The sequence below is a fragment of the Uloborus diversus genome, chromosome 1, assembly GCF_026930045.1.
Source record: "Uloborus diversus isolate 005 chromosome 1, Udiv.v.3.1, whole genome shotgun sequence".
NCBI lineage: Eukaryota > Metazoa > Arthropoda > Arachnida > Araneae > Uloboridae > Uloborus > Uloborus diversus.
In genome coordinates, this window is record NC_072731.1 from 121,459,407 (window position 1) to 121,486,603 (window position 27,197).

At 32.4% G+C, this 27,197-nt stretch overlaps 1 protein-coding gene across 1 annotated transcript in view; it reads right to left on the minus strand.

Annotated features, from left to right (window-relative positions):
- Positions 1–27,197, minus strand: part of LOC129234603 (uncharacterized) — a 331,524-nt gene that overhangs the window by 88,331 nt on the left and 215,996 nt on the right. Inside the window, exons 4-6 of the mRNA XM_054868634.1 lie at positions 21,169–21,302; positions 15,194–15,425; positions 13,870–13,947 (exon numbers count right to left, since the gene is read on the minus strand). Coding sequence (XP_054724609.1) covers positions 13,870–13,947; positions 15,194–15,425; positions 21,169–21,302 — 444 coding nt within the window. The remainder of the gene's footprint in view (positions 1–13,869; positions 13,948–15,193; positions 15,426–21,168; positions 21,303–27,197) is intronic.

Here is a 27,197-nt window from a genome sequence, read left to right on the forward strand (position 1 = left end):
TGCAAAATTTGACGATTTTTGTGTCCCGGAAGAACATAGATTTTCAGCTAAGGTGGAACATATTATCACTTCCAAATTTGCAGTTAAGTAATCCGTTCGTCCTGCCTTGTTCAGCCGACGACATAAATCCAGGCTCTATTGTCCAATTTTACATGTTTTAAGACATTGCAAATTTATCACTTACGAACAAACCTCCTTCTTCGTCCAAATAGCATTTTAAATACTTGTAAAAGCCTGGAATAATTAAAATCCTTTTCATCTGCCACCAAGGGCGCCCATATGCAAAAATGTAAGGGGGGGGGGGGCTCAGATATTTTCCTTATGGTTTAGCAGGATATTTTCCCCATAGAAACCGATTTCAGTACATATTATAACTATTAAAATTTGACGTTTTTAATAACTTATTCAATAATTGCTGTAGAAGAAATGTTTTTACATTTTTGCAAAGATAAAAGTACTAAAAGCAAGGAAGTTCTAATTTCAAAGGGGGGCTTGAGCCCCCCCCCCATATGGGCGCCCTTATCTGCCATAACATTGTGTGCGTGAAGACTTGGGAGCAGTTTTTACTCAAATGCAGATACTGGAAGGAGATGTAAAATTGAAGAAGCAGAAAGCAACCTAGCAAAGCATTGTCAAGAAGAATTATATAACGGTTAAGTCAAGTTTGACTGCATGGATAACTTGTATAATTATTTTATGTAATTTACTCATTGTACATCACGTTAAATGAATTTTTCATTTTTCTAATGTTGTACTATCAGCATGATTATGACACATTAGGGAAAACATATTTGACTTTCAATTGATGGCAATTGATTTTTGGCCACACGGAGTAACATTAAAGTTTAAATTATGCCTGATCCCAGAGTTGTCCCAACATGAAACTTGGCACAAATGAAGAAAATAATAGTCAATACAAAATATTTTTTTTTTTCAAATTTCTAAAATTATAACTTTTGGAAATACTCAAGGTCAAAGATCAATTCAAATGACCTTTAAAATGAAAAATTGTTAAATTATGCATGATCCCAGTGTTGTCCCAACATGAAACTTAGCACAAATAAAGAAAATAATAGGGTATTCAAAATATATTTTTTTCAACCTTTTAAAATTAAAACTTTTGGAAACACTCAAGGTCAAAGGTCAATTCAAATGACCTTCAAAATGAAAAATTGTATTTTTGTATCATGTACTATATCCTTTTAAAGCTCTTAATGTAAACTTTCAAAATATATAAAGTTCAAGTTTCTAACTGTATTTGTTCCAGAGTTATGGTCAGTTTTTTTAAGTATGAGCCGACGGAGCAAAACATCAAAATTTCGACCCCTTATATCTAAAAAACTACAACAGCTAGAGGGTCATTTCTTTTCATACCACTTAGTAAATGGGTATGAACTTGCAAAAATATTGTTATAATCTGTGTGCACTCACTTTTTAGCTGTGTGTACTGTCAACGGTAGTTTGTTTATGCACCTTGGCTAAATATTTAGGTTATTCTGTTTAATCCTTCCTTTTTTAAAAAATTCTGCCGACTTGAGTCCCTTATTTGCTTGGATTAATAAGATATGTCTGTATTTACAGCATGTAATGATAATTTAAAGTCCATGTCCAAGAACATGAATACGAAAGTCCTGTTGATAAAGTCTGGCACATGAGTCGAACGCAAATCATTTTGTTTGGACCTCGATAAACATTGGTGTTTAATGTTTATCGAGGTTAAAAGTAAGACTGCAGATTCGATTGTTACTCGACGGTCAATGCTGCATGCAGGGCTCTTCGATGGGAGGTCATTAGACCTTTGAAAACGGTTTCTTATTCCGAAAATTTTGATTGATGCTTCGGAAAATTTGCCAACATTGTCGGAAAAGACACTATTGCTATGTTGCAGTTTTTTAAAAATATTTTTTAGTTCAATGTATTTTCTCATTAAATGTTGGTACGCAAATATGTATGTACGCACGTGCTTTTCTTTTTCTTTCTTTTTTTCTCGTTCGGTAAAATTCGGAACTTTATTCGACAAATTGAGAACTCCTCCGCTCCCCCCCCCCCCCACCGTCCCCCATCTAGGCTCTGGGCACCTTTGACTGTATGTTAGAAAGTTTGAGGTACAAATAAATAAATAGGGGTTATTTGAAATTAGCATGCTTAGAACTCATTTATAGGGTAAGGTTATTCATTTCTGAGCAATTTTTACGATAAGTGAGCCATTTCAATATTTTTTTTAAACTGGAATTACGTATTTAATTTTCCAATTAACTATCACTGTAAGTACATGGGAGCAGTTTATTCGTAAATTTCTTTCAGTTTCTGATGGAAATTTTAATTTGTTTTGAGAATATAGGTTTACTTAATAAGTTATAGTAAAAATAATTAAATGAACCACTTATGATCCAATTTTCTTAGTTGCAGCTAATCATACACTCCAGTAAAGATTTCAATGTAATTGTTGTAAAAAGCTCATGTGAAAATTATTGCCATAGGAATCGGTGGAATATGACTTTAGTTAAAATTACGAGTTCTTTGAGTATGCTACGCAAAATCGAAATGTTATTACTGCTAATTTTTCATTATTGAAATCGAGTATTATTTCAAAATATGGCATTGCCAAGTTCATAATGTTAATGAATATGAATGGAATTGTTTAAAATATATGTTCTCACTTATTATAGTTTGTTCTGATCTTTTAGAAAAGTTTATTAGAGCAGCAAAAAAAAAAAAAAATAATCCGAAATAAACTAGGTGATTGAAATCGGCATGTCACGACTTCTAAAGCAGAAAGCGAACGCGTTATGCTTTGCAACTTCTGTTGTGGCACAGTTGAGCAACCGCTGATGCTGATAAAGCTTGACCACGAACAGATGACCGATGACCTTGAAGTGGAAACATCATTTGTATCATTGGTGGTTTGTTATTATTTTGTAACAGATAGAATACACTTTTCGAGAATGCACTTTTTACTACTCGGTGCTTTCTGGCTGATTCTACCTACTACAAATGATGTTTCTGTTTCAAGGTCATCTGCCATATCTCCGTGGTCAATCTTTACTGTCAGGGGATCGTAAATATGGGTCATGACACCCCCCCCCCTAAACCGTCGACACTACTATCCGTCCTCATCGTGTTCAAACAGTTCATGAAAAAATGCAAACAATTTCAGTAACCTTTTCAATACATGGATTATTTTTAAAAGTAAATATTTCAAATATTACATTTTGTTTGCTTATGAACTTTATTAGTAACGTTTATGCTCTGCAAAGTGCCTTTTCCTCGCCGTTTTAGTACTTCTATTAAAACCCAAGCAGTTTCCGAAATATTTTGTGCCTAAAACCGTAGGTTCATTCATATGGAGAGGGGGTCATTCTTCAGCAAGCCCCTCTCCCCCCCTACAATGTTAGTATGTATCCGCCCCTGGATGCTACTATTAAGTTTTAAGTATGAGTAATTCTTCTACTTTTACTTGAGAGTATGATCTTGTTTGAATTAAAACCTTAAAAACTCAAATATTAAAAAAATGAATTATATTGCTCTCAGATATTGTTCTTATACGATAGAATCGAGTATTTGGTGTAACTGTGGAAAAAGATTTTTGTGAGAAGAAATTTAACTCCCGAAAATCACCATGCTATAACTTCCCCTGCAAAATGCAAGGGTGTCCCTCGGGGCGGTAATTTGTGGTGTCAGCCCCCTCCCCTTCCCTTGTACAAAACGCGTTGTATGCAAAGATCACCTAATTTTAAATCCCCCCCCCCTTTATTTGGCATCATGAAAGTTTAAGCAGCGAAAGATTCAACATGGGTTTAGCAACTGCCTCCTCACCAGCGGGAATACTGGCTACGCATATCTTGCGCCTCTCTTTTTGGTTGCAAGCTGCAGCACGTCTGTATATACGTATATATTTTTGCTTGTACCTTGCGTAACTCCAAAACAGTTTATTGTGTTGTGTTGAAATTTTGTATTTAGTACTTTTATGCTCCGATACATAGCTGAATCGATTATTTCAGAAAGGGCATAAGTCCAACGCATTTCCTAGGATTTATGTCCTTCCTGAAATAATCGATTCAGCTATGCAGCTACTTTTACTTTCTTATACAAAGTAAAAGAAAAATTGCAATAACTAAAAATTTCCGACTCAAATTTTAAAGGAAATATTCCTTTTGATCACCTTTTTCTTCACGCTCGTAAAGAGAAACATATGGGCAACCGATTGGTTATCCATTTCGACCATCTACTAATAACTTTACTTGTTTCATTTAGGCGAATCCATCTTAATTTCGTCGTATTCGACATAACGCAAACTGAAGTTAGCGACATGCCTTCAAATTTTCGGCAAATTTCTCACCAAAACTGATACGCCGAATCCAAAGTTTTTGTGATGTTGGTGTTACATTTCGATCATCAACTAGTTACATTTTGACCATCTACGTGTTTCATTTCGAGTAACATTCCGACCATCTACTAGAAACTTCACTTGTTTCATTGAGGCGAATTTATCTTAATTTTAAGTGGTACTCCGCATAATGCAAACTGAAGTAACGTCTTATAAGCGACATCTCTTCCAATTTTCGGCAAATTTCTCAACAAAACTGACACGCCGAACTCGAAGTTAAGTTTGTAGTGTAGCCGATATTTGGCACAATTCTCATAAAATCAATGTTAAACACTGCCGATATTTCTATTATTAATTTCTCGAAAACTGCCTTTTTTAGTTTAAAGTTACATTTAACTCGAGGCTGTATGAATCTTATAACTATTTTTTGCGAAAGCTTGTTAGGATGTTTGTTACTCTTTCACGCAAAAACTTCTGAGTAGATTTTAAAGAAATAATAGCTTATACATCAGAAAAACACATAGGGTAATTTTCGTCCCGTTAAGGGAGGCATATTAACATTATATGTGCACCGAACGCTCAGGTTTTTCTGCTAAAAATGGCATCTTTTTAAAATTTTTGAGTAGAATAAAAAGCGAGTTATAAGCTTTTAGTTCCATGTTCGAAGGCTTTCACCAACTCAATTCAGTATTTAGTGTATCTTCTCAACTCTGTTCGATAACTAGAATTGTTGAATATTTTTACTTTTCGTTTGACTGTTCAAGGCGTTTTTTTCTCCAGTTAAATCTTAAAGTAACGTTTTTTCACAAGATTAGCAAACAGTTAATTCGCAACTCCAATAAACTATAGGGGACGCTGCAGTCACTGTCTAATGGCGAATGAAAAAGGTAAAACAAACAAATGCCGTAACTTATAACTTGCTTTGACGCTTAGTGAATGACAGTAGTTTTTCATCGTGTTTGTGGGAAGCTTTCTTTTCTATTCTTATGAAATTACGTTACACCACAAACTGTCTGAAGCCCGTAATTTACCCCAAAGAAAACACGTGGAATGGAATGTTTTACCTTTTTCTTTAGTATTGTTAATCCCCGCAAGGTAGCGTATTCGAGTTCTGCAGTTGCGAATGGATTTGAATGATTATTTTTTAATTTAATGTAACTTTAATGAAATTAATGTTTTTATTTATTTGTGCTGATTGGACACTTACTCATTATCCAATCGACCAAGAGGAATTTCGCCGAACTTTTTTGTATAAAAATTTCAATAGCTGAAGCATTTAGCAATTTTTTCAACAGTCGCTGTTTTTGAAGTTAAAGAATGCGTAATACTATTTCTCTGTTTTCACCATGTAACCACCACCATTTAATAATATTATCCTTAATATCACCATTTAAATAATGTTTGAAAATTTTGCTAAAATGTAAAATAATCCGCGAACTAAATTAGGCAACTTCATAATTTGTCTAAGTGCACAGTTTCAAGCAATGACCAATTTTACTTCTTATTTTGGAAACATTTCGTATGAAAAAGTTAATAAAATTTTATGGTCACCCCAAAAGTATCTCAGCATTTAGAAACAATTTCTCTTTCACGAAAATTAGTAACAGACAGTTTTAAAAAATAGGAAGGGGAAGCATTAGCCAAGGTATTCCAAAACGATTACCGCAAATTTGGTAGCATTTTAAGTCGTAAAAAGAAACCACAATAATTGAAATTTACCAAAATAACTGAAGCAAGTATAGGCGATTATGTGCGGCTACATTTTTTTCAACATTTGTATTTCAGTAGTTATATAGAGATGGTTTGAGATTCTGTTCTATATATATATATATATATATATACTAGCTGACCCAGCCACGCGTTGCTGTGGCTGATAATGGAAAATTAATTTTTACTCATTATTTTTATACGATCAAATCAATTTTTTTAACAATGCTGGAAAATGTTCAGTCGATTTTTAAATCACAGGGAATTGAAAATGTTCGTGTTTGACCGAAGTAGGACTACTAAATTACTAACTAACTAATTAATACAAAAGTACTAACTAAATTTTCTACAGTAAAAGCATTACTTACGTTTATTAAATTTAGTAAGTATCACTGTTAAAACGATTCAGAATTGTTCCTGGAAAAAAATTGGCAGCTGATGTGACCAATTTCTACCAGTAAGATACCTTACAAAAATCAGTTACGTTTTCCGATAAAATTCAGTAACATTTCTGAAATTCTCCCTTGAAGCCTCCTTAAAAACTCAGAAATCTTCCCGCTTGTAGCCAGTCGTGTTTCCCGAACATTAGATAAAACTTAAGTAGGTATAATGTAACAGCTTGGCACTTTTCTGATTTAATTAGAAAATTCCATAAGAAGTATTTCAAACATGGCCTTAAGAGTAAACTTAGGTAGGTATCATATAATAGTTTGTCACCGTCATGATTTATTAAGAAAACTCCATAAGCAGCTTCGCAAACATGGCCAAAGCAAACCCAGAACTGCAAATATTTACCACGAATTTTACGCGCTCAATTCTTGCAAAGCAATTAGCTCATACTCATTCGCTCTCTTTGGGAGCTGATTAGCATGGACGAATATACATTCCGAAATCGAACGGAAGCCGATACACTTTATTAATACGTTTAGTTAATCTTTGAACTGGCAGCTAAAAATATTTTTCACAACGGTGAGAAACAGCATTTGTGCAAGTTGTAGCAAATCAGAGAACGTTTTGACGATGTTACTTGATTTTTCCGATAAGTTGATAAAAACCACTGAAATCCTGAAATGTTACACGGAAATACTCAGAGTCGTTTCTGAAATTTTTTGCTGTGTACTTACTTCGTCCAATGGTGCAAAATAACTTGAAAGTGGTAGGTAAAGTATCATGATGTTGAAATTAAGTATTAACCAATATACAGTTTTTGTATGCACATTTTATTCATCTCAGCTTTAACTATAGTTTTTAATCAATGACTTCTCACAAACTATACTACATAAATTGATAAGCTATTATAAAGTGGAATTTTATGAATAAGTTAGATAACATTGATTTCAAACTATTGTTGCGATTATTTTAAATTATTAATATTGAAAATTATCTTTGTACTAATTTGTTCACATTACTTCTGGTTAATCTGTCTTCTGCTAACACGAACAGATTTGATGGTTTTTCCACACCTGAGCAGGTTACATGTAATTGCCCATAGGAGAAACACCTACTTTAATTGTCCAAATCGACATTATTGTTTGGCCTTGAGATCTATTAATGGTTATCGCGAAGGCAAAGCGAAGCGGAATATGAAGCCTTCTAAGTTGTATTGGAGATCCTGATGATATTAATGGAATGCATGACAGTAGGATGATTCCTCCTTTAAACTTTCCCGTCAAAATTGCTGCTTCAAGAGCATTTCCGGTGACCCTTTTGATAACTATACTTGTATATTTGTGAAAACCTGGGTGGGTTTAAATTATGGAGAAGATTAATTGGTGAATAAATTTTCAACTTGAGATTGTGTAGTGTCATTCCTGGTATATACAGAGAATTTAAAATTTAGTTGGAAACTTCAATGATTTGTTCTAATCAGCAATTGTATCGATTTAATTAATTTTTTTCAAATTACCGGGCAACAACTGTTGCATTTAAAAGTTAATTGCGTCTGCATCAACGTTTTTTGTTGCCAAAATAACGCGATTGCAGAGGCAATCACAATAAAACAAATTAAATTTACTCGGGAATACACTCTTAATTAGTTAATTTTTTGTCTCAATTGCAGTCCAGAAATTGTCGGGTTAATTGATGTACTGTGTATTTTGATACATTTCAGTTTCACCGTTTGCAATACCCAACAATTGCTTGGAAAATACTTGTGTGAATACATCATTTTGCGTTTGTACTCGCATGTTCGTGGTCAATCGCATCATCTCGACATTACGCTATCAAAACGATTGTTTTAAACATCCGTTGATTTCATCGGAATAACTGGTATTGTCTGCCGGAAGTCCCTAGACAGTATTCAGACGATACCACCTAAAAGTTGATCGTTGCCTTTCAAATCTTGCATAATCCTACGATGTGCTTCGAATGAATGCTTTTACTTATGAATCATAGTACACTTATCCCAAATTATAATGCAATCTCTTTTGCAACACTACAGCAATTCCGCGTTTTTTCTTTAATGTTACACATTGCGTTTGGTTTGTTATGAATATCTAATAGGCAACTTTTAAGCTGAATGTGCTGTTCGTCTACCATCTAAAAAAGGTAGCAGCAACTGCAATTTTCTGTTGCGAACGTATTTTTGCAAGAATTAATGATATTAAAAATCTCTTGGGGGGGGGGGGGAGAAAGAAAATAAATGTTTTCCGCTTAAATTTGGTAACCTTCCAGAAATTATCCTGGAATATTTTCGAAGAAATCAGTAGTCTTCTTGGTTAAAGTCAGTTATGATTCTGGCATATTTAGATAAGCCAAACGTTGGTTTAATGTAAAAGTCTGGAACCTTCTTGGTTGTCCAAGACAGTTCCCAAAGCATTAATGCAATCATTGCCAACGCGCAGACAGACTCTCCAGCAAGTAGCTCGAATGTAACTCCTCTGCAACTCTTGCAAAGCTTCGTGATCCAGATATCTTTTCGCATTTATTGGGGGTTGTGTCAATCTGGACTAACCGTAAACGCTCCGAAACCAATACACCTATTAAATACGTTTAGTTAATCTTGATACTGGTGGAGAAAAATATTTTTCACAACGGTGTGAAATCTGCAATTTGTAACAATTTAAGGAAACGTTTTAAAAATATAGTTGATTTTATCAAGAAGTGAATAATAACCTGTAATATCCCAAAACGTTATATGGAAGTTCTAAGCAACATTTCCGAGTTTTTTTATTATGGTGTTTTTAGCAGTAAGTCATACGATGTTAGTTTTATCGATTAATTAACTTGCACCGCCATCTATTAAGAATTTTTAGAACTAAACAATTAATTCACACTATTATTGCATAATTAATATAAAATTCGCAATAAAAAAATTATAAAAACTATCCTATCTTTTAAGTTGGACCAAATGAAACATAGGTATGAAATTTGAGAAAAATCGGTTGGGTAGTTTCGGAGTTTACCCCGAACAAACATCGTGACACGAGATTTTTATATATATATATATATATATATATATATATATATATAAAGAGAGAGAGGGAGAAAGAGATGATAAAATATTCTACATATTTAGCAGCGCAAAAATCCAGTTAAGGAAAAATGCCATCAAAATGACATCAAATACATTTTGAATATGTAACGTTATAATATATGTGTTGCGATTAGGCGTGCACAAATGCAAGTGTAAATAACAACGAGAAACTTTGAATAAATATTTAAAAAATAAAAGAGATAATGGACAGTGAGCTGTCTCGTCATCAAAGAGAAGAAGTAGCGGTTATATACTATATTAGCAACTGAGGAAGACATGGGATACCACTATTAAAATTTAAAAAATAAATTAAAAAGCACTAATAAAGGCTTGTTTATTAAGTCATCGAGATTTTTTAAATTTTCTTAAGTAGTAAACAAAATGCACACAATGAATCAGCTCGGATTGCGAACCTTAAAACTATGCTTTTCTTGATATCGTTGTTTCGTACCGTAATTAAAATATATTTTGATTCAATAACTACTTGTGGACGTAACTCTTGACGTCGTGATCCATGAATTGTCCAATAATAACCGAAAAGTTTTACAGCATCAAGTCCTTAGTGCAAGATTAAAATTTATCTTGTGCAATCGAATACAAATTGATCCAAACTTCAAAAATTGCATACTGGATATTAGATTGGCTGATGTGATCGTAAAACATTATTAATATTTAAGCGTTTTCCCATAAAAAAGATTGAGGAAATTGAAACGCCTGGGAAAGGTCAAAATGAAGAAATTATTATTATCTGGCATGAGAAAAGAAAGCTCAAAGATGCAACTTTTAACTTTATGGATCTTCTTTTAATTAAAAGTATTCGATTTTTTTCAGCAATGGACTAGTTCGTAAAATATTTATATTTGTGCGATATGATAAGAAGTTATAAAAATAAAATATTTTCAAGGAAAATCGCTGCTTCGCTAAAGTTCCTAAATCATTGTGCACTAAACGGCTAAAGAAAAAATAACTTTTTATTTAAGTGATTTTATTTTAGAGTCGAACTTTGGAGTCAAAGTTGAAGCTTCGTTTGATTTAACTTTACTCCTGAAGTTTCACATTTTCATTCATTTTGAAAAATAAGTTGATTTTTAGTTTTCTCAGAAATTGACAATTATAAGGTATTCATCATACGAAAAGTCATACTCGTTTTTAGAAACGGGTACAGGGGCGGCTCTAGTAGTTTTACCGCCCCAGGCAATGTTGTAAAGTGACGAACCTTCATCTTAATAATATATTTTTTAATCCATCGATCATACTCTCACGTGTTGCTGCAATTTTAGCTGCAAAAAATAAATAAATAAATAAATAAATAATAAAATAAACTAAGGAACAAATTTAAGTTTTTATTATTTTTTCTTGTTCTGCGTCCTTGCATTTTGCTATCGTGAAATTTGCCACTCCAAAAATCTGCCACCCTAGGCGGTGGCACAGGTCGCCTACCCCAGAAGCCCGGCCTTAATAGATATAAGTGACGTGACCTATGACGCAAGGTTGAATGTTCGAAACGTCAATACAGACTGTAAAATTAACTTTCTGAGCTCGATGGGTATTTAATAGTTATGCCCCCTGTTCTACATTTCTTCAGATGTAGTTTTTTTGATTCAAAAAGTTTGTTTAGATGCTTTCGGATTTGCAATAAAATTTCCTCTCATTCTTTGAAGATAAATTTGGCACAACGGAATAAATAACAGAGTTGGAGAAAAGAATTAATAACAGCACCAATGGAATAAATAACTACTAAATTTCAAAGCTAATGGCACAACGTTCAAAAATAAAAATACTGTTTTTGTTTGTGGTTAAATCTGCAGCGAAGCGCCATATTGGCTTGGTTAATTTCCAGAACAGTAATATGAGATACATAGTAAAAGTTGTGCATACAGGTGAAACAAGTGGCAACCGAAATCCCATGACATTTTGCTGTTAAAAATTGAGACTAGTTATCGCAATACCGGTATACGGAAACCCAGCCGTAGGTGGGGTCTGGTCTTTGGGGGACCGGACCCGTCCCTATGCCGGTCCCAAGCTCGGGTAAATGGGGAGGGTTTTACGATGGTGTAGCATCCACGTATGTAAAACGACCACTCTTTACTTGCGTTTGAGCAGATTTGTATCTGCCCAATGGCTATCGAGTGGAACAGTGAGTAGGCAATGGGCACCACCGGAGTCAGGTCCGTACCTGGGTCCACGGTGTCTAGAGTCGTAAGTGGTTTAGTTCTCGTTCCGTAAGGGGGCCCCGGCCGAAAGGTCCGTTCTCTGGAAGCCCTAGATGGCATAGCAGAGCGGGGTTCCCTGTTTCGTACCGGTATACGGAATACTGGTAGTTCAGGCTATTTTGCAGTTTCGCAATACTGGTTTTTTCGGTTTATCTTTTGCAAGCAACAAATAGAGTTCAGTTAAAGAGTTTTCAACTTAACTTGTTAGAACTTTAAATGTGCATTTGCTTTTTGATAAAGCTGTACTAAAATCAATCTATTGAAGCGAAAAGGTGGCTTAAAGAACCTGAATTAATTGAATATAAATAAGTGAAAAAGTACAAGCAATGAATCGCATTTTTGTGCTTATTTGTGTGCACCATGTTTTTATTTCTTCCACTTCCTTAGTGACTCACTTGCCCTTCTGTAAAAATTAATTTCAAGTGCAATTACAAATGCATTTGTACTATGAACAATTTATTCCAACCATCAATTGCAACAATATTTTATGATATTATTTTTTCAACTGTACTTAATTTCAAGTAAAACCTTTTCTGTTAGCATAATGGTAATTTGTTATCATCGGTGTTGGTTTGCTGTCCTGTTTCGATATTTAAACGTAGGTATATACTTGGCGAGATAATATTTAGCAATTAGTACCTCAAAAATGTGTTTAGAGGAAAGGATAATGAACTGGAAAATATTTTCCGGTATTTAGTTACTTACAAAGCTATTTGAAAAGAAGACGAAAACAAATAAAAGATACAAAGATAATATTTAGTACTTTCATCTTTAATTTCAGACCAATAGGTTTAAAAGTTAACACAAACTAATTCGATGAAGGACTTCGAGGCAATTAAAGGAGATTTTTCGTTCATTATTAACAGTACCACTGATCAGTATGAATTCAGCAAGAGTATTTTCAACTGCAAGAAGTTTGTGCTCTAAAATGAGGTCCAGGCTTAATAAGAATTTAATAGATGCTCTTACAATTATTTTTTTTTAATTGTAACATTTATTCTTTCATTTTATATTTGTTCACAGTAAATTTTCATAGTTAAATCTTTTTTTGCCTAAAACTAAGAAACATGGTAATGAAACAAGTATTTTTAAAATCTTTTTTTGAGAAATTTTTAATACCGGTGTTTCGGTAATCACGTTTTAAAAAATACCGCACACAGGTATTGCATTTTTGCTTCGGTATTGCAATCACCAATTGAGAACAAATTCATGTTGCTGTAGAAATGTGAAACAGTCTCATCATAAGTATACATTCATGACATGCTGATATGAATGAATGAAAGAATTTCTTTCCTGGCATTGTTCATCAAATCTAAAACAAATAAGCGAACTTTTTATCTGTTTCAATAGCTAATATTTATGCTTGACAAGAAGGTTTCAAAATAAAGCATAAACAAGGATAAATAATTGAGATTCTAAAAGCGAAATTCCTGTTTTTAACAATTACTGAGCATTTTTTCTCAAAATACTACTCCCTTTTACTTCATCTACTTCAATTTTTAACGTGAAAAATAGATTATGCAAGAATTCCAATTGTCATATAAGTTTTCAAAATTTTCAGTCGAAGTAATTTTTTTAATACATTAAAATGTCATACGAATTTATGAAAATCTTTTTGCCTTAATATTAGACTTTGTATAAAACTTTTACAGAACAAATGAAGAAAACAGGAACAAAAATCAACAAAAGTAATATATAAAATATCTTTCAGGTTTTTGATACTAATTTTTTTTAATCAAACTTCATGAAAATCAGTCGAACGGTCTTGCCCTTTTAAAAATTGAAAGCAAACGTAGTTTTTTTTTTATTTCAGCTCTAGTAGAAAAGATACCTAATACGTAATAAATTAAAAAAGAAAATACGTTCGGGCTAAAAATAAATTGATAGAAACAACACTCATAAAGTAACAAAACTGAAAATTATTACAGAATTACGTATGTTAATAGAACGTATGGAATTGTACATTACACTATTATAAAAATCAGTTAAATTTACTTCTATTAGTTATAAGATGCAATGTTTTGAAGTTTTGTTGCTTTGTTTTGTTGTCGTTGCATTTCATCATTTTAAAGTGAATACTTGATAGATAATTCATATTGTATATTAGGCCAGGATAATTAGATGTTTATGATATAGTTAGATATCACTGAAGGTATTATATGAATAATACATACTTTGTTTTTGCCCTTTACGTTTTGGATTTGATGATCCTTTGATGGGCTTTTCTGAAAGAAATCATAGTAATAACTTAATACAATAAAATTGGGCTTTTAATGTAAATATAATGCAAAATTATTCAATCGGTTATGCGTAAACAGTGAAACAGACATTGTCTTTGCAAATGCTACTTAAATAAATTGAAAGTAATTCAGATAACGAAGAACTATCAGATAAAACTACAATAAGAATATCAGCGAAATTTCAAGAATTTTTTTTCTTACTGCATGTTTTCAGATAAAAATGAATTGTTCACTGAATTATGTAGAATCATGTTTCAACTAAAGCTAGGTGGTTTTCATTTAATTATTTTTAAAATAAATAATTATAAATATATCACGAGTACTCTTCTCAACAAAAAAAGATTGTAATTTAGAAAATTTCCTTTTCTCGAGCATTCACTATTTGCTTAGATTTAAAACGACTTAAAAAAATTCTTCCTAATATCAAACGGCATCAGTAAACTCTTTAGCGGATTTACAATCTAGAAAGCTAGCGGTTATAGCCTGACTCTGGTAAAAAAAAAAAAAAAAAAATGCTTGACCTAGGACGAGCTTAGTTAGCCTAAGCAGACACAAGATAAAACTTAGAATGATAAATTTAAAAAAAATTGTATTAATCAGTTCTAAGTACATAGAAAAGAATAAAAAAAATATATTGGAAAAATATCTTAATTTTTATTTTTGAAAAAAATAGTGTCTGTTGGAGGAGCTACACGAAACAATGGTGTTCTAAATCAGAAAAAGGAAGATTTGAGTGCGAAATTGATCACATGAAAGAACACAATATTTAAGAAATGTTTAATTATTTTCCTTAGTCAAAAAATAATTAAGAGTGGAGACAATCGGATACTTCCCGACCTCATCACTTTTCTTGATGTATGCAACTTTCTTTTATTCAAAAAATGATATTTTTATTTAATGTGTACCGTCATCTACTAAAAAGTAAATTAACTAATACTGTGCACTGTGCAGCATTGACGCATTTTATATATCTTGGCGGAATTTATTTTGGTAGTGTGAAATTTTGATGACACAGGAATTGAGGAAGTTACGTTTCGGTTGAAAGAAGGGAAATTCCTAGATTGGCACATCGGCAATAATCGCTATTGGCAACATAAACCGGCTTCTCTCACTCTATTTTTATAACTAGAATCAATCAAGCATCAACCTAGAAAAAGTCAACTTATCAGAGTCAGACTATATTTTCAGAGAGACGAACCAAACTGGTCGACTGCAGCAAAAAGGAACCTACCTCTACTCTCGTTTTCGTGTATCTGGAGGGTGGATGACTGCTGTCTTCCGCCCATGAATAGCTCTTCATTGCTCATGGTGTACATGCGTGAAATAGATGCCGTACACCTCAGACGCATGGTGTGGTCCACAAAGTGCTTGTCCCTGGCCACAAACTTCAAGCTCAAACTGGAGGTTTCAAGGCCGTCCTCGTGGAGTGTCGTCGAATGCTCCGTGTCGTATTCAGGCCCAATCTGAGAGGAAAAGGTTGTAATTTCATGTCAGATCACAATTTACAAAACTGTGGGCGGCGAATCACTGGTGGGTCGGTAGTGATTTTTACTTCCTTTTACAAAAACAAGAGTATTGTATTCGCGAAACGATTTTCACTCAAAAACCGGCCTTAATTTCCATTTTGCTCGCCTCTGAATGAATATTGAGTACGGACACCTGAAGTATCCATTTTGACGATCCCTGAGTTAAATACAACGAGTTTTCTCGTGACGTACGTATGTACGTGTGTACGTGTGTACGTATCTCGCATAACTCAAAAAGGGTATGTCCTAGAAAGTTGAAATTTGGTACGTAGATTTCTAGTAAGGTCTAGTTGCGCACCTTCCCTTTTGGTTGCATTCAGATTTTCCAAAAGGGGTCTTTTACAACTTTTTGGGGTGAAATCATTGCTAATTTCAATGCAAACTCAAGTGCTGTTATAATTTGGCAAACACGTTGGCAATATATCGCCAAGCGTTTGGTCGCTAAGTTTTGTCGTCAACTTGGCGACAAATTTGGCGGTTTTTTTATATCACATTTCAATTTGGTCATATTTAGAGAGTTAACCATTGAATCACATTAAAACTACCAATGTTGGAAAATTTTATCTGTATAAAACGTGTTCTTTGCTTCGATTCACAACTTACTTGGGGTAAAAACATTTAAAGTGTTTCTTTGCTTACTCCGAGGCACTATTATCATTAAATTGGAGTAAAAGGAAGTCATGTGATGATTTGTTAAATCATCGTTTGCTAAATCATGACAGCATAATGATCTGTTTTTTTTTTCTTTTTTGACCATTTGTAGATTGTTTGGTAGTTTATTTTCTGAAATAATTTTTACATAGAAATATCTATGAATAAATCGGGGATTCATATGAGTGCACGGTATTTTTTTTTTTTTTTTTTTTAAGTAAAGACAACTAGTGAAAGTCAAAATACTGTTGAATTTTTGTTTCCGTTTGTTAAACTTCAGAAATTGTATTATTTCTGAATCATACGAAAGATCAACCGAGAAAACTACTAAATCAAGTTAAATACCAGAAACATTGATAAAATGAATGTTTGTGAAACGAATTTTCTGAAATAACATATTAAGTAACTTTAAATAAATCTTCGTAAATTACCACATTAGTATGTGTCGGTTGTTGTAATAGTGGTGTAACATCTTATAAATGATTTTACTATGCGTTAATTATATAAAGCCATTAGAAAAAATTTCCTTAGGAAAAGAAGTATTTAGCTACTAATTGTCATTAGATGTTTTTCTTTGTTAAAGTACTTCATGCTTATGTTAAAAGATGGGTCATTCCATGCAAATTCAACGGATGAGTTCGCTCGACCATTTTTAATTTTTTTGAAACTCATATCCCAAAAAGATGCATATGAATGATGTTTAAAACCACTTTTATTTTTTCTCTAACCTTAACCCTTGATTTTTTAGGGGTCATCAAAAGTGATTTTTGCAGTCAAAAATGGGAATTTTAGACCTTTGCATTTTGGCCAAAATCTATTTGAATCACATTTATGGCAGATGATTTTACGCTTTGATGTTAAAGTGCATAAGATGATAGTCTCACATGCTGAGTTACGTGGGTGTAACTTAATAATTAAAATAATGGCAACAGGTTAAAGTTCAAGGTCAAATGTAAAATTTTTGCTCATTTCAAAGGGTCATAACTCGCTTAGGGGACGGAAACGCAAACTGAAATATGGCAAAACTAGTCACTGGAGTCACACTAATGAGAAAATATAGCTGTAATTGTGTGTTTGTTTACCCTTTACAAATTACAGCCCCACAAAGATCAGAAAATGGAGAAAAATGACATTTTTAGACCCCTGTAAACCAAAAGGGGATGGAATTAAAAATGAAATTTCTTGGCCAATTGAATTTTCCATTCAAGTACTATACATTTTATATATATTGGTTTGTGTATTTGGTTTGTAAAAAAAGATACAGGTCTTTGAAATTGAGCAATTTCGATAGTTAATTTACGCACTAAAACAGAAATAAAAAGTGTGAAAACTTCATTGCACTTTCTTAAATGGCCTATATAACATATTATACTGAAAAAACATATTTTAAGTATAAAAAAACTATTTTAATTTGATAACTTAGAAATATTTGGACATGAATGAGTAGTTCATACTTGATTGACAGCTTAAGTAGTTAATTTATAGACTATCTACACACAAAAATTTTCAATACACACAATTATATGCTCTGATAATTAACATATCTAAATTGCCTTAAACATATGCAAACTTGTTTGAGTGTAGTTTTGAAAAAATGAACTCACTTAGTAGTCCTATAGTTGTAATAGTGACTCAAGTATATGGCGTTTTAAAATGCTTTACCAAGGCACATTCATAATTTGATACTTCGAAAATGTACTAGGAGCAAGGGTTCTAGTGAGTAGTTCATACATGATTGACAGCTTAAGTAGTTAATTTATAGACTATCTACACACACAAATTTTCAATACATACAAACATACGCTCTGTACATTAACTTATGTAACTTGCCTAAACACGTGCAAAAGCATTATCTACATAGTTAAAAGGAAAAAAAAGGGGAGTTTTTCATTTCTTGCTTCAGTGTAGTTTTAAGAAAATGAACTCACACAGTAGTACTGTAGTTCTGGTGGGGACACAGCATGTGGCGTACTGAAATACTTTACTCAAATACACAACAAAAATAGAAAGAACTTTCTTAATTTATGTAATCACGAAATGGATGTCAACTTGAGAGCTGAATGGCATTTCTATGCAATATCGCACGGTAGTGGACATTGTAACAGAATCAGAAGAACCGTAAAAAGAATTGATACTACTAAGACTAGCTTGCAAAGAACTAGTAGAAGTCACATTTTAATTCCTACCGAAATGTAGGTATACCTTCTGCATTTTTGCTACTAACCATTGCATGTACCCTTGTGAGCATTCATTATATTAAACTAGCTGAAAAAATGTTGCAAGAAAGGTTTGACTCTGCAAATAAAATTCCCAATACAACATTTAATCACTGCTTTATGCCACTGTATTTAAATATTATCACTGTAAAATTATTGTCCCCTAGCAATAGGTATGAAGAATAGTGTGTTACTAAAAAGACTATCAAAGGAAAATGCTCATTATTGTGAAAAAAGTTATTACATAGCTTGTGTTGATCACTAAATTTAGAACCCCTGTCATTGTCTTGCACATTGTCCTAGTACATTTTCGAAGTATTAAATTATGAATGTGCCTTGGTAAAGCATTTTAAAACGCCATATACTTGAGTCACTATTACAACTATAGGACTACTAAGTGAGTTCATTTTTTCAAAACTACACTCAAACAAGTTTGCAGATGTTTAAGGCAATTTAGATATGTTAATGTACAGACCATATAATTGTGTGTATTGAAAATTTGTGTGTGTAGATAGTCTATAAATTAACTACTTAAGCTGTCAATAAAGTATGAACTACTCATTCATGTCCAAATATTTCTAAGTTATCAAATTAAAATAATTTTTTTATACTTAAAATATGTTTTTTCAGAATAATATATTATATAGGCCATTTAAGAAAGTGCAATGAAGTTTTCACACTTTTTATTTCTGTTTTAGTGCGTAAATTAACTATCGAAATTGCTCAATTTCAAAGACCTGTATCTTTTTTACAAACCAAATACACAAAACAATATATATAAAATGTGTAGTACTTGAATGGACTATTCAATTGGCCAAGAAATTTCATTTTCAATTCCATCCCCTTTTGGTTTACAGGGGTCTAAAAATGTCATTTTTCTCAATTTTCTGATCTTTGAGGGGCTGTAATTTGTAAAGGGTAAACAAACACACAATTACAGCTATATTTTCTCATTAGTGTGACTCCAGTGATTAGTTTTTGCCATATTTCATTTTGTGTTTTCGTCCCCTAAGCGAGGTATGACCCTTTGAAATGAGCAAAAATTTTACATTTGACCTTTGAACTTTAACCTGTAGCCATCATTTTAATTATTAAGTTACACCCACGTTACTCAGCATGTGAGACTATCATCTTATGCACTTTAACATCAAAGCGTAAAATTAACTGCCATAAATGTAATTCAAATAGATTTTGGCCAAAATGAAAAGGTCTAAAAGTCCCATTTTTGACTGCAAAAATCACTTTTGATAACCCCTAAAAAATCAAGGGTTAAGGTTAAAGAAAAAATAAAAGTGGTTTTAAACATCATTCATATGCATCATTTTGGGATATGAGTTTCAAAAAAAATAAAAATGGCCGAGCGAACTCATCCGTTGAATCTGTATGGAATCACCCAGATATGATACCATTTAGCAAACAAATACGCCTTTTAAAAATATGAAGATACATCACTTTTACAATGAACGACACATATATAACATCAACCTAATTTTATGATATTATTAAGAATTAACGCTTTAGAATCCCGAAGTTCTTTTATGGAAAAGCTGTTTTTTCCCCTAGGAATTTTTCACTGAAATTCGCTTGTCTAAATTGTTTCTTCTGCTTCTGTCGACTTAAAAGTTGAAAAATTTTCTTAAATTTAAAATATTCCTTAAAAAAAATATGGTTGACAATGGAATTATTGAAACATGATGCCTAACAGTTTGAAAAAATGAACTTGATACAACTTTTATATTAACTTACTTGCTTTCGTTTCACGTGAATCAATGTTTAAGAATAAAACATGACTAAACTCTTTAAAAACAGTATATTAAAGCCAAAGAAATTTTAAGATTAAAGATTAAAAAAAAAAGATTATTTATTTTGGACGAATTGGTTTCAAAATGGATATGGAACGTTAATATGCGGTTTAGTCGACTTTTTATGCAAAAATTCAAAAGTGCTTGAGATCAAAAATCATTTTTTGCCTTTCGTTTGAAGTAGAATTACGTACACCAGCGTTAAGTTTGTTACACCCATGCACTGCATGAAATTTTATTACACATCACTAAATCTTAGAAAGATTCAGTCAAATCAAGAAGACAGGCTAAATCTGGTGATAAGCTATACTTCCCAACACTGAAACTTCCAAAATTTATCTTAATTATCTAATCTTACCCTGAAATACACTTTGAAATAGAGATCTTTGGTGTTATTATAATCTATGAATTTTTAATTCCTGTAATACATACTTCATGAAAATTGCTAAAATAAATTACATTAAAAATGCAATAAAAATTAGTGAAGTTTGGTGGAAATTTTCGTTTTAAACTATTGGGTTGAAACATTAGTGGTTGCGAAGGACAAAGGTTGAAATGAATATATGAATTGATAATATGAATTTTTAATGAATGAATGATAATATGAATTTTTAATTCCTGTAATACATACTTCATGAAAATTGTTAAAATAAATTACATTAAAAATGCAATAAAAATTAGTGAAGTTTGGTGGAAATTTTCGTTTTAAACTATTGGGTTGAAACATTAGTGGTTGCGAAGGACAGAGGTTGATACCATATAAAATACTAGAAGATTAATTGAAACAAAGAAAGGTAACAGATAAAAGATTCCGTCGCTTCTTTTAAAACAATGAAATTAAAGTGTTTGGTGTAAGACTGGCAAAGTTGCAAAATTTCAAACATGTACAAAATGTTTTGTACTCCAGAAAGATTTTAAGACGCGGATTGCGTACTATTTTGTAATCTATCACAATTTCATCACCATCTTTAACAGTTACAGAAACATTACTAATACGCAAGACATACATACTGGCTGATCGTTTATAAACCACCTTAAGGTTGCGGCTGGCTTTGATTTGGCAGAGGTACAATTAATGGCTACTGTGTCGCCGACGTTGTACTTTGGCTGACCTCCTGTTATACGAGGACCTTCAGTCGGAAGTACTGCAAATAGATAAACAAACATATATTTTCATATCTCTGGTATAATAGTACCAATAATAGTTATAGTGTAATAGTTAAAATTCACAATTTTAGCGGGTTTGAAAACAGATGTTTGTAAATGATTTGTAGTGGAATGTATAGCAAAGTGATATAGTTAAGATGACTTGGCTTTTTCAATATGAGCAAAATCAAAATTTGTTTTGAAAATTACAATACGTAAAAAAAAGAACAATGCATTTCATAATAAAACTCGCATTAAAACACTTTTAATTTTTGGCAGTAAATTTGTGCCTTTAAAAAAAGGTGGTAAATTTTCACTTTTTTATGGGCAAAGGGAAAAATGAGACACTTTTCGAATGAAATATCTTCTTTTTGAATATAAAAAATATTTTTGATAATCTGGGGAGTAAATAAAAAGATGAATGAATAAATGAAAAGATAATGAAACAATAAACCAATGGCTGAGTTGATTAGTTACCATATAAAGAAACAGAAATGAGTGCATAAAATAGTGAATGAATAAAGAAATAAATGAATGAATGAATAAATAAGTGAATCATTAAATGAAGGAATGTAAATAAATTAACAAATGAATACGTAAGTGATTTGAAGTATTAATGCTTGAACCAGTAAGCGAAATGAACTGTGTGTTTTTCTTTACCCTGCATGAATTTGACTGTTCAAAATATTTAAAATAAAAATAAGCTTAATATAAAATAAATAAATACTGCACTGAATATTAATAGGTTTCAATAAATGGTGAATTCCAGGAAAAAGGCGATATGAGACTTGAATTTGAAAGCTCAAAATTATGTTATTTGCCATATATCATTCTCTTCGGAAATGAATGAACTTTTTGAATCTTAACACGTTCTTCCCAAATAGTTTGATGACTTCCAAAAAATCAAGGGCAAAATAAAGTTTTCTCTTTGTATTTTTACATAGGAAAGAATATCTTTTTTGTTACATACAGTAGACCCTTGTTTTACGCGGGGGTTACGTTCCACGGAAATGTTACGTAAATCAAAACCGCGTAAATTGAGACCTAATAATAGTGTTAAAATAGGGGTTAGGTTCCATAGATGGAAAAAAATATTTCATTCTAGTGATGACTAATTTATAATACGTTTAATGTGTACTTATATCGATTATGCACAACATGCATAAAGAATACATAAATTAATTTTGTGTATATAGAAATAAGCTGGCTATGATAGTATTTTGGCAGCCATTAAGAATTTTTCTCTGTAGTTCTTTGCTGAGTATTAACGCATCTATTATCGCTTCCGTTATTTCCATGATAGAATCTTCCTTCACTAACAAATCATAAAGATCGTTTCTATTGCCTAGGAATGGCTCAAAATTTTCAATGTGAACGTTTTTGGTTGTGCGTCACCGACTTCGGTATCCTCGTTGATTTTGGCCTCCTTTGTCACTCCTAAAAGCTCTTCTTCTAGTGAGTTCTGAACTGTGTGAGTTTAATAACTTTAGTTCAGGAAATAACTCTGAAACCATTGGCATAAAATGTCTCCAGTGGCCCAAGCTCGATGAATAGCACGCCAAAATGCAATCTATTACGCGTAATCTGCAATCTTTAGGAGTTTGGATTTTGAAATAGGGGAAAAGGTTATCTGTTTGCATTGCCGCATCCGTGTAAAACGGAAACTCATCCGCGTAAAATAAAATAAAAGTGTCAAATCTTAAGCCGTGTATAATCGAAACCGCGTTAAGTAAACCCGCGTAAAACGAGAGTCAACTGTACTGTAATTTCAATAAACTTGTTATCAGCATATACTATTTTGGTTACCTTTTATCTTTCAAGTGTCTACGTAGTTATACTTTTTGGTAAGTAATTTAAAATTTCTGATTTTTTTGACCCATGAAATAGATCCATTACTAAAGTTGAATTTGATGTCCTTCCGTTACCAAAATACTACATCTCAATTAGTTCACCAAGTACCTACTGGGTATAGAAACTAATGTTCTTTTTATGCAAAGCAGAATTATACCCCTCGTCAAGAAGTCATAGTTACAATTTTAATACATATTTAATTTATACGGTTTTTAATGGCAACGGAAGGACAAAAAAATACGGTAACGGAAGGATATATAACTATAAGTTGATACAGGGTAAAATTTTAGAATGCTTGTATAATACAAACTATTGTTTAAAGTTAGTAGCCACTTTTAAAAAATATATAAGTAATGTTTGTACAAAAATTATGTTTGCTTTTATTTAAGAGATAAACTTTTATTTATTCATTTATTCTTTAAATGTTTCGTGATTTAATTTCTTCTGCTGTATGTGATGAAAATCATGAAAACTACACATAAAAACTCCTAAGCATGTGAAAATCATTTTGGTATGACATAATTGTGATATGACAAGCCAATTCAAAAAGAAACATACGCTTAAAAACTTAAAATTTATATTTTAACAATGCAATATTGAAACTGCTTTCAGATTTGTTGCCACAAGTCACACGGAAGGACTGTTGAGAGCATTGATTTAACTGTTAAAGGCACTGCGAAGAGATCAGTAAATTCATAAATCAACTTTGAAAAATATGAAGAAAAAAGGATCCAAAAAGATCCATTCTCATCCTGACACACAAAATATGCACCATTTGAATCCCGGAAAAACTTTACTTTGGGTTAGAAATTGGCTGGTTGGAAGGAAACAAAGAGTAGTTGTAAGGGAAAATCATTCTAAATGGAGTGATGTTTTAAGCGGGGTTCCTCGGGGTTCGGTTTTAAGGCCACTCTTGTTTATTATTTTTATGAATGACATCAATGAGAATATTTCTGGAAGCATGAATTGTTTTGCTGATGATGTAAAAGTAATGGGGACGGTAGAAAATGAAGAACAGGTAAAACAGCTTAATGAGGATTTAGATTATATTACTAAGTGGACGGATAAGTGGGGTATGGCAGTAAATGAAGGGAAATGTCAAGTGTTACACTTAGGTCATGGAAATAAGCGTACGAGTTATGGTTTACAGGGTTCAATCCATTGAGAAGGAATAGATGGAGAGAGTGCAGCCCTACTATCCCGATACGGCAACAGTACCATGTGACCTGGGGGGCTATTTCGAGTTGACCGTAACCGCTAAAGAAGTTTTCATTAGCTGAAGCCATGCATGATAACAACCTTTAACTGTAGAAGGGAAAAATTAGATTTATATCAATAGTGCAGCATTCTAACATTATAAACTGTGAAGAAAAAGCCGCACCAGGAGGTCCAGTAACTTTTCCCTAGCATGTACGAATGTTTTTTACTTCTAAATAAAGAAAAAGTAACATTTATATGCATTCAATGACTACATATTCCACAGTTGCCTATAATTTTTAAATTCTTGTACTTACTTTAAAAGTTATAAAACATTGTATATCTTGAGTGGAAATAACATTTTAGTTCCATAAAAACACTTTTTACTTAACTAGTAATTATTTTAACGGCTCTTAAGCATTTTGTGTACATTTGCTTTGTTGGCGAGTATCTTCTCACCAAGCTCCTGTGAACAACAGATGCGCAAGAATAAAGATTTGCTATTTTTATGCTTCAATTTAAATGCTAGTATGCCTGCGTATAAAATCATTTCAAAACATTGATTACAATACACATGAATCCATAAGTTTTCAGTCAATAACAGAATACTTTAAACTATTTGTACATGCCCGTCATTTCAGGGAATAAACATCAAAAGACATGAAAAATGCAATTACATTATATTTTAAAATCCGGAAAGAAGTGGGGAGAGGGAGTTTGAACGATAGGCTTGTATTTGTATCCTTTATTTATTTATTTATTTATTATTATGCGGTAAAGAAGTTGGAGCCAGAGTTGCTCTGATTTGTAGCCCCGACTTCATAATAAGCGCCGTCGCGTCATCTGAAAAATATTTAATGCCAAAAGAGCGATAACGTGCCAATACGCGACAACTTCCCAGCCAAACAAGTCACCTGACCTGGGAAACATTGGGTCCCAAGCTTATTTCACTGAAACATTTGCTATGGCTCCCTCCATTAGTATTCCTTCTCAATGGTTCAATCATTAGTCAGGCAGAAAATGTTATTGATCTGGATATCTTAATAAATCAGGACTTCAAGTTTAGTCAACAGTGCAGTATTGCAAGTAACAAAGCCTACAGAATGCTTGGGTTTATCAATAGATCTATTTCAAACAAATCTAAGAAGATTCTTCTGCCTTTATATAGGAGTTTAATAAGACCCCATTTGGAGTATGTTGTGCAGTTTTGGCCGCCTTATCTGAGGAAATATATTTGTGTATTGGAAAGCGTTCAAAGAAGTGTAACTAGATAGTAAGGGGACTTTCAGATTTAGATTATGATACCAGACGTAGTAGACTTAATATGTATAGCCTGCAGCAAAGGAGGATCAGAGGGGACATGATTCAGTTGTTTAAATTTATCAAAATGAATGATGTTAATGGATTAAATTTTTACACCGAAAGCAGGACGAGGGGTCATTGCTTTAAGCTATTCAAATCTCAGGCTAACCTGGAAATAAGGAAAAACTACAACATGAGTAGGGTCGTGGGCACTTGGAACAGCTTACCGGAAGAGGTGGTAATGAGCAAGGGAGTGGATAGCTTTAAAAGGCCCATTGATCTTCATAGAGGTCTAATAAATTGATAAGGACCAGCCTAGCTGGGGCAAGTGCCTGTTGCTAGTCGTCACATTTGTATTGAATATAGTAAGTACTTCAACAAATCGAACAAGATTTCACTTCGAAATCAACAGACTCTCAGTTATAAATAACGTTAAAAATGAGGATACTGCAGAATCAAAAACACCAAATCATAAGAATATGCCAAAGGATTCGCTTGGACAAGTTTTGTTAGTTTGATGGAAAGGAAGGAAATTAACAAAGAGCTATGTTGGACAGGTACTTCATATAGAAGATAAAAGAACAGATATAACTTGTTCGAGAATGCATAATAATGTGGGAATGATCTTCATGTTTGCTTAAGAAGAAGATAAATGTTCTATGAGTTATGATAAAAATTATTGAGCATTTAAAGAATTCAGAAATGTAACGTATGACACAGGCATTAGACATCATTGTTTCAGAAAGCTGTATTAGCTGAATAAATGTTTGTAAGTTGAAATTTTACAAGTTTAATTGTTTTGGACTTCTTTTCCTTCCCGTTACTGTCCTTCCGTTGCCCTTAACAAATACATAATTTATATGCTTAACATAATTATTTTTTTTTTAATTAGAGGTGGAATTGTAATGAAAGAACACTCCTGTATGTGCTCTAATTTTTATAGAATTTTCCCTTCTATAGTTTAGCTGAACTTTTGGGGAGAACATGATAGCGTGAAAATCATGTCGCAAAAATGTCCTTCCATTACCGTTTTTTAAATTTGATTAAAAAAGTTACTAACCAAAAATTCTCGGCTTTGGATTTTTTTAGCAATTTTATGTGATATGTATAAAACTCTATTAATCAGTTTTTGAAAAAATATGTATTTTGATATGCTCACAAACAGAAATGCATCGATTTCTATATATATATATATATATATATATAAATGGATGCATGTTTGTGGGTATGTGTGTATGTTCCTTATACAAATCCACAGTTTTAGTCGAATTTCTTCCAAATTTGGCACAAAGGTAAATTGTTGCTCAGTAATTCATATAGACGGGTTTTTGGAAATTTAAAAAGACCCAAAGAGGTCTCATTTCATATTTTGAGTCATAAAATTGCTCTTTTCTGCACGAAAGAATTTTTGTATAGTTATGAATTTACTCTAAATGAAAAGCCCGTAGAAAACTACCCTACATGAAGTTTCTTCAAAGATTAACTTTAATCGTTAAATTTATGAACCTTGGTCAAAGCAAATGCAAACGGTTATCAACATATAA